The sequence below is a fragment of the Taudactylus pleione genome, unplaced genomic scaffold (assembly GCF_031769625.1).
Source record: "Taudactylus pleione unplaced genomic scaffold, aTauple2 ptg000814l, whole genome shotgun sequence".
Taxonomy (NCBI): domain Eukaryota; kingdom Metazoa; phylum Chordata; class Amphibia; order Anura; family Myobatrachidae; genus Taudactylus; species Taudactylus pleione.
In genome coordinates this window covers 836905-845079 of record NW_028285216.1, presented here as the reverse complement: position 1 = coordinate 845079, position 8175 = coordinate 836905, and the positions used below count along the sequence as shown (strand labels likewise).

Sequence of the window (8175 nt, the reverse complement as noted above, 5' to 3'; positions counted from 1 at the left end):
GGTTCCAGCGCCAGAATGATGGACCGTAGGGTCTCCATCCGAAACCTTGGCACCCGCTAAGACCTGTTGAGTGCTTGAGGTTGAGGATCGGACAATACGACCCAATGGGTTTCTGCACCAAAAACAGATTGGAATATAAACCCTGGCCCCTCTGGGAGAATGGAACAGGCACTATAACTCCAGCCTGGAGCATAGTGTGCAAAACCTTCCGCAGTTCAAAGGCTTTGTTCCGGTCTGATGGAAGACCCGTGGTGAAGAATCGAGACGGGGGCCTGTGCCAAAAGGAGGGCGTAGCCGTGAGAAACCACCTTGAGAACCCAAGTGTCTGTCGTGGTAACCGACCAACACTGGGCGAACTGCAGCAGGCGGCCTCCCACTTTGGGATCCTGTCAGGCCGCAGGCTTGTCATCTGGCTTAGGGGCCGGACGTCTGGTACTCCAGGCCTGTTTCCGGGGCTTGGGCGATTTTTTGGGGCCAGCCTGATGGGGATAAGACTGTGCTTTAGGCCTACCCTGGGCCCTGTAAGGCTGACGCACATGAACTGGAAGGAACTGCAGCAGACGGGAGACATGCAGATTTGGCTGCCGCCAGCATGGCTACAATTTTGTCCAGATCCGGACCAAATACGACTTCTCCATTAAAAGGCAAAGCTTCCAAGCCCTTTTTGGAATCAGCATCCGACTTCCAAGATCGCAACCATAAGGTGCGACGAGCAGCTACAGTTGCCGAAGAAATCCGAGACGCCAGGGTACTGATATCCAAAGCCGCTTCATTGATATAAGTGGCTGAATCCCGGAGATTGCCTATCAACTCGGTCTGTTCAGCCGAACAGTCGGAATCGAAAGACGTCTCCAAACTATCAGCCCAGCGCTCCATAGCTCTGGCTACCCAACAAATGGCCATAGCCGGCCTAGCTGCCCAACCCCCGCAAGGGAATAAACGGACTTCAGGCAGATCTCCACTTTACGGTCCGTAGCATCCTTCAAGGAAGACATGGAGGGCATGGGCAATGTGGCACTACGCACTAGGTGTGTCACATGAGAATCCACCTGTGGAGGGGATTCCCACTTAGAAAAATAATTATCCGCAAACGGATAAGCCACCGCCAAGCGTCTCTGAGGCGGATACCGTTTGCCAGGATGTTTCCACGCCTCCTCTAAATGGTCCACTAACTGACCCGAAAGAGGAAACACTGTGGCGTCATCCTTAATATCCTTAAAAAAGGCATATTTAGACTTGGACAGCGGAGGATCTTCATCCACAATCACTAAAGCTGTGCGGACTGCCCGAATAAGTCCAGGAATATACACCTTGGACCTAGCGTCCGATTCTTTAGTACGGAGAGGTTCCTGGTCAGAAAGATCCAGAATTTCCCCATCATCAGACGTCACGTCGTCATCCTCATAAGGAGCGGACAGAGACGCCATCGGCCGCTTATGTGGCCTCAACACAGACTCCCCTTGTAACACGTCCGACAAGTGCTGTACAAAACTTGTCAGTGAATTAACCCACGCAGGCTCCTGAGAGACTTGGGGAGGGGAAATAGGGAGACTGTGGGGTACATTCAATTGTCTTGGGAAACCCTGCATGGGTGACGACACCACTGACTGCTGGGACAATCCCATCTGTGAGAACGCAGGCTGTGGAGCTAACTGGCCCACGAGGGTTGTAAGCACTTTGGCGAAACAAGCCTAGGGTGGCCCCTGTACCGAAGCCGTGACAGTAATTGGCCGCACCAATAAATAACACTGCCGACATAGCCCCTCTGCGTTACCCTCCCCCTCCGCTATTGGTACCTTGCATGTAGTACACATAAGCTGGAGAGGAAAGTCACTCTCAGACATGATGATAAGTATGTGACCCCTGTCACTGATACTTGTTAGTACAGTGTGAGACCACCCTGCAATCACTGCGCCGCAAGGGCTTTAGCAGAAAAAGATCAGGGACAGTGAAATGGCTGACAGTAGAAAGTGAAAGTACAGGCAGCAGATGCTAGCAGAAGTCACATACAATGCAAAGAAATCAATTCCTGCACTATCAGCACTGATTCTCAACTACGCAGACACAGAGCCTGGTAGGACACAGCGCTGCATACACAGACCTTAAGCCAACGAAGGAGAGGTATGCCAGGGGACCCAGATCGCGATGCCACCGATCGTCAGCGTCCAACAGAGCTCACCATGCTTCCAGGAAAGATGGCCACCGAGGAGCAGAGAGGAGGCTGGCCTGGGGGAGGAGCGCTGCCACAGGGCCAGTCAGCAGAGCAGAGAGGGCTGTGTGCAGCAGGGGAGGTGCGCTCCCCTGGCATGCATTTAACCCCTTGGACGACGCAGCGCTACCGCTCAGCCGCGGTCCCAGGGGATGTAGTGGAAGCGCAGGTTAGGTACCTGGCTCCACGCTGCAGCCAGTCCCCAGGGAGCCCCCTGCCTGGGGACTCTGGACCTTGTGTCAGCAGGGTCCCACCGCAGGACCCCGCTGCTTACCTGCTGCCCCCTTGGATCCGGCCATGGTCCCAAACATCTGGGGTCACCGCTAGCTGTGACCCCAGATGCTTACCAGCATCCCCGGATCAGTACCGGCGTTCTGGTAGCGGCGGGGGTGTAGGGAAGACAGCATGGACGTCAGTACTGACTGTCCATGCTGTACATCCAGATGAGCAGCCACAGCTGCTTTGAAGAAAACTTCAGGGGCTATCCTTAGCCCCCCTCTAACAGGTGCATCCGACTCCGGCCGGGCACCAAACGAAACTGAGATGCCTTGGCTCGGGGTATAGGAGGGGGACCCTAGTGCATCCTGGGAGGCTGAAAACTTAACTCTATGGTGCCCGATGCCTGACGTCATCACCTATACCCAAGGTATCCTGTGGATACCCTATGGACCCTGATGTAGAAATATATATATATATATATATATATATATATATACATACATACATACACATATACACACACACACACACATATATACATACATACACCTTTTTCTCTACTATGACAGCTAATCACCACATGAGGTCACTGTGAGTGGCAAAGAATGAAGATATTAACTCGTCAGGGTGTGCATGCTACAATCTTCGGGTTGTAGGTTTGCTTAAACCTTGCATTTTTAATATAGTATTACTATAGCTTTTATTACAGAATTATTGACTTGTATGCTCTACTAAAACAGTAGTGAGAGAGCATGCAGAATATAAATGGTCAATGCTCCAGTTCTTTATTTCTTACATCCATTCGTTTCAAACAACCTTCCACACTGAAATCTTAAATTTACTTCTCACGCAAGAGTTTCCATACATAACATACAAATCAATGTTCTGTACAACAAATTAATAAACTGCAGGGTGAGAAAACAAAACCCACAAATGTATAACAATATTAAGCTTTTGCTAGCTGGCAGTAACAAAATAACCCACACATAGACATACCATGAGAAATACAGTGCAAGGGTGAACGGTATTTCGGAGCTACTAAATGGATGAGTTAAGACAAAACCCAGCAATCCATTCAATTACCCATCCAGTATTAACAGGTCTACTATAATTAATCTTTGATACTGGACTGTAAATTGTGACTCTCCCACTTGCACATAGGAAGAAGTAACATCTGTTGAAATTAATTTATTTTTTGGCAAGTATAACATTTTATTAAGCAACTTTGTAAAATAACATTTGTGTTGCTTTCTAGAATAGGAAAATCTAAATAAATATATACATCTGGTAGCCGTCAACTGAAAATAGCTATGTTCTAACAGAATTTTTTTAAAGATTAAAAAAAAAAGATTGTAGACGGATTTATTAAATGGGATAAAATTATGTGAAGCTGTCATTGTGCGGAGACAGAATGAAATGGGTTTTTCATCAACAACAGATGATGCATGCAATTTCATAACAGATAGCGTGTGTAATTACAGAACACATCTTTAAAGTGTGAAAGGGATCCAGAATGTCCTGCGTTCTCCAGCTTTATCCCTGATGGACTCCAATAAATTTAGTGGAGGCCAGCTCCCCCCAAAAAAAAAAAAGGGGAAAAAACACCTGCATTCCAAGTACAGTCTGTTTTGAAATTGACCATTTATAAAAATGTATAAATAAAATGTTAATTGAATAACCTGGTAAAAATTTGAGTAAGAGTTTATATTTATAAACTTAAGCCAAAATACATTGCATCAATTCTGTCTGTCATTAATAAGGAGCAGTCATTAAGGAGATCGGTAAAAATAGTTCACATCCAGACAAGTAGAATGAAGGTCATTCAACACAGGATTACTGAAAACTACAGATTTTTTATTGTTTTCTGCCAAGGTCAAGTCTTCTTGTAAAAGTGCTGGATGCCGATGAAATTATGTTCTTGTGTAAGACCTGGCTTGAGCCTCAGTTACAGATATGTTTAAACTGTGCCTATTGTAATAATTTAGGGCATCCATTTTTCTGTTGAAAGTTTAGCTGTCGATCATCTCAGACAGCTCCAGGAGAAGATCATCTTCATCTTTGTTAGGGTCTAGATAGATCTCAGCCTCCATTTTACCATCTGAAGTTCCCCAGATCAGGTCATCAAAATCATCCACTGTAGGTGTTGAAGGCTCCTCTACTGATGCTGCATCAACTCTTCTGCGCTTCGCTGGGCGTTGTACTGTGGCAGTTTGCACTGCTGGAAGCTGTAGAAGTGACAATACACAAAATCATATTACAGTAACTTCAGAATGAGCCTTTTTTACATGGTTTCAGACAGGACAATCTAAATTATATACACTTTTCCACAACATGATATTCAAACTTTGGTGCTCAATGGTCTCATAGCAACTATTAAGACATTTGCAATCCTTTTCTACAATGTACCTGAAAAAGGGCAAATATTGATTGCTTCAGTATGGCATTTTCTTATACCGCCTGGCGCCGGAGGTGCTCACTGCACAGGGCCTACACTTAAGGCGGATTGCAGGCGGTTGCAGTGTCTGCCTGGCTGTGGCTGATGCCTATGCGGAATTACCTGCTGGCTCCACCATACCTTGGCATGGCAACCGTCAAATATCCCATTAGTGGATAATAGTAATTTGTAGAAGCATGATTTAAACTCTTTACCTAACTGGTATGTAGTCTAGGGGTGCCCTTGCCTGACCGATTGCTGGGGGCTATGAATGGATCATGGCCGCGTCTGCTTTTAGCACTAAGTGATACCACCTGGCCATTTTACTTTCTTACGCATTATACCTTATGCTGAAGACCACAGAAGCGAATTTACAATACTACAGGTAGAAAAGCAGTCTTTGGCTAGAATTTGCTAACCCTCTGTGATTTTAAAGTGGTGTTGCAGACTTCTCAGGTGTGGCGGTATTGCATCTGCAAGCACTGGCTAAATTAGACATCCCCCCTCCTATTTTATATTACATTTGTAAAATGTAACAAAACAGGGCAATAGGAGTAAGGTTTACTTACCGAAACTGGTATCTTTTCCTTCTTAGGGCAAATAGCTTCAGCTACAAATGAGCTTTCTTGAGATACCCGCTTTCTTTTTTTCCCCGCTTTTGCTTTACCTGTAACCAAAAATACAGGTCAACTCTCTTACACAGAAAAAAGCTCAATACATCAGTCTTACTCTACAGTAAAACTTTCTAACTGAAATACGAAGAAACATATTTTAGTTGGATATGCGTCCAAATCCAATATCTCTCTGATTTACTAAATTTCCTATTATATACAGAACACAGTAAATTGCATATAAGTACCGCAGCTTTTTAGGGGGAATTCATTCAATTGTTTTTGCGTGCCTGTAATTAATGGGCGCCCGATGGGCGATATCCAATTGTTTTGCCAATGGGCTTATCGAGCGCAAACTACTGGGCATGATGAGTTTCTGCTTACCACCACAGGAGGGTGCGAGCAGAAACAAAGGGCGCCCGCGGCACTTGCACCTATCGGCACAAGCGCCAATTGCTCCCGGTCACCTTAGATGGGAGCTGCGGCAGCGCTAAACAATTCCCCCCTTAGAGTGGCGCTTAACCTACAATTATTGGTTCTGGGGATAATGGTGGTGGTTGTTATAAACTAGATAAGAGAATGAAAATACCTTTTGTTGCAAGAAGGCTCTAAGGAGGGAATTGTATAATGCATACAGAACATTTGTATAAAATAAACAAGATTAAAAGTAATCAATTCTCTAGCATTTTAGCAACACATTAAAGAGATACGGTCATGAAGACTGAAGGTTGCAGCTAGAAATTACAACACTACTTTTACTACACAAAAATATAAATACATATAGTTTTACAGGTTGAGTCTCCGATATCCAAAATGCTTTGGACCAGGGTTATTTTGGATAACGGAAAATATTCCGTATTTTGGAATATTTGCATACCATAATGAGAAATCTTGGGAATGGCACCCAAATATACACACAGAATGCATTTATGTTTTATATACACCTTATACACACAGCCTGCAGGTAACTTTATACAATATTTTCAATAATTTTGTGGCTCAAACAAAGTTTGTGTACAGAAATGAAATTAATTTATGTTTCATATACATCTTAAACACACAGCCTGAAGGTAATTTTATACAATATGTTTAATAATTTGTGCTTTAGACAAAGTTTGTGTACATTGAACCATCAAAAATCAAAAGGTTTCATTAACTCAGTCAAGCCAAAAAAAATTCTGTATTTCAGAATATTCCGTATTTCGGAATATTTGGATATGGGAGACTCAACCTGTATTGTTGAAATCAGTGTGCTATTCTACCATATAATTTTTCTTTTCACATTGCATCAGAATGAACTGAGCAAGAGATACCACCAAATGAGATCCTGCTCCTGTTCAAGGCTGTTGGAGGCACAGTGACCATAAACATTAAAAAAAAAGTTTATTGTACTCACCGTAAAATAATTTATTCTGAATCCATTTGGGGATCACTGAAACTGGGTTTAGTGGGGAGGTTGAGGAGTAAGCAATAAATAGTTAACTGCTGAAATTCCTCCCCTCTAAGCCCTCCCACCTCCTCTAGCTCTCCAGTTATTTAACAAAGCCAAAGGAGAAAACCACATACAAAAAGGTACAATTAAACAACTAACACAACACGCCAGGGGCATAACTAAAAAAAACGCAGAACTAGGGAGGGAACGCAGTGTTCCCCAGATAGACTCAGAAGAATTGATTTTACAGGTAGTATAAAAAAAAAAAAAACACCTCTTTTCTCATCTGGGGAACACTGGGACTTCCCAAAACAAGCCTCAAGAGGGGGTGGATCTTAAGATCCCAGGTTCTAGTGCCACACCAACAAAGCCAGCCGAGGCAAATCAGGGTGCATGAACGGTACTTGAGTTAGAAGATCTTGCTGCAGCGGCAGATGCCACGGCAGTTCGACTAACAGAGTCAGGAGATCCGCATACCAAGCTCTCCAAGGCCAGTCTGGGGCAATGAGGAGAAAGTGGGCCTTCTCCCACTTGACATGGCAGACCATAATGTAGGAGCATGGAGAAGAGCGGAAACAGATAACCCAGATAGAAGGTCCACTTGGTGGTCAGAGTATTCACCAATTCTGCCTGAGGATCCCTGTACCATGCACCGTAACACAGAAGCTTCTTGTTCAGTGAGGACAATGTCTGAAAGACCTCAGCGCTCCACAATCAGGTTGCACATGTCCTGGTGTAAGGACCACCTCCAAGGGTGAACCCTGTGCAGACTGAGGAAGTCTGCTTCCCATTTTTTCACCCCCGGGATGAAGATGGCAGATATGTGGTGAATAAACTTCTCCGCCCACCGCATGATCCAAGTGGTCTCCAACTTAGGGCCGTATTCAATTAGGTGCGAAAAGCCATTTTCTGCGATAAAGTATCGCTAGTGATGTAATTTCACCATGCGAAAAGTTTCCTCCGTATTCAATTCTGGAGACTTTTCGCCGGTGCGGAAACTCAATGCGTTGGAACCTGCGAAAAAGTTTCGCATATGAATAGGTGTTGAAAAAAAAGGTGCAGAATTGGGGTTCTGGGGTGCAATCCTCGGAAACCCCCCTGCACCCTTGGTACAGTCCCCCAAAGGTAAACTGCATCAAAAAAAGTAAAAAAATAAATAAATAATACTTTAGATCACGCCAAAAAGTACTTTAATTTTTGGGGCGAAAAAGTCCAAAGTTGGGGGACAAACTGTACCCCAAATACCTTCAGCAGGCCTATTCGGGGATAT

The 8175-nt window shown here is 44.6% G+C and overlaps 1 protein-coding gene across 3 annotated transcripts in view; it reads right to left on the bottom strand.

Annotated features, from left to right (window-relative positions):
• Window positions 1-3128: 3128 nt before the first annotated feature.
• Window positions 3129-8175, bottom strand: part of ZC3H11A (zinc finger CCCH-type containing 11A) — a 47641-nt gene continuing 42594 nt past the window's right edge. For 2 of the 3 annotated variants that reach the window (XM_088458167.1, XM_088458168.1), the window contains exons 17-18: window positions 5432-5529; window positions 3130-4653 (exon numbers count right to left, since the gene is read on the bottom strand). In XM_088458167.1, coding sequence (XP_088314293.1) covers window positions 4438-4653; window positions 5432-5529 — 314 coding nt within the window. In that variant the 3' untranslated portion in view covers window positions 3130-4437. Of the gene's footprint in view, window positions 4654-5431; window positions 5530-8175 lie in introns of all 3 variants that reach the window. The other variant, XM_088458169.1, reaches the window with a different exon arrangement.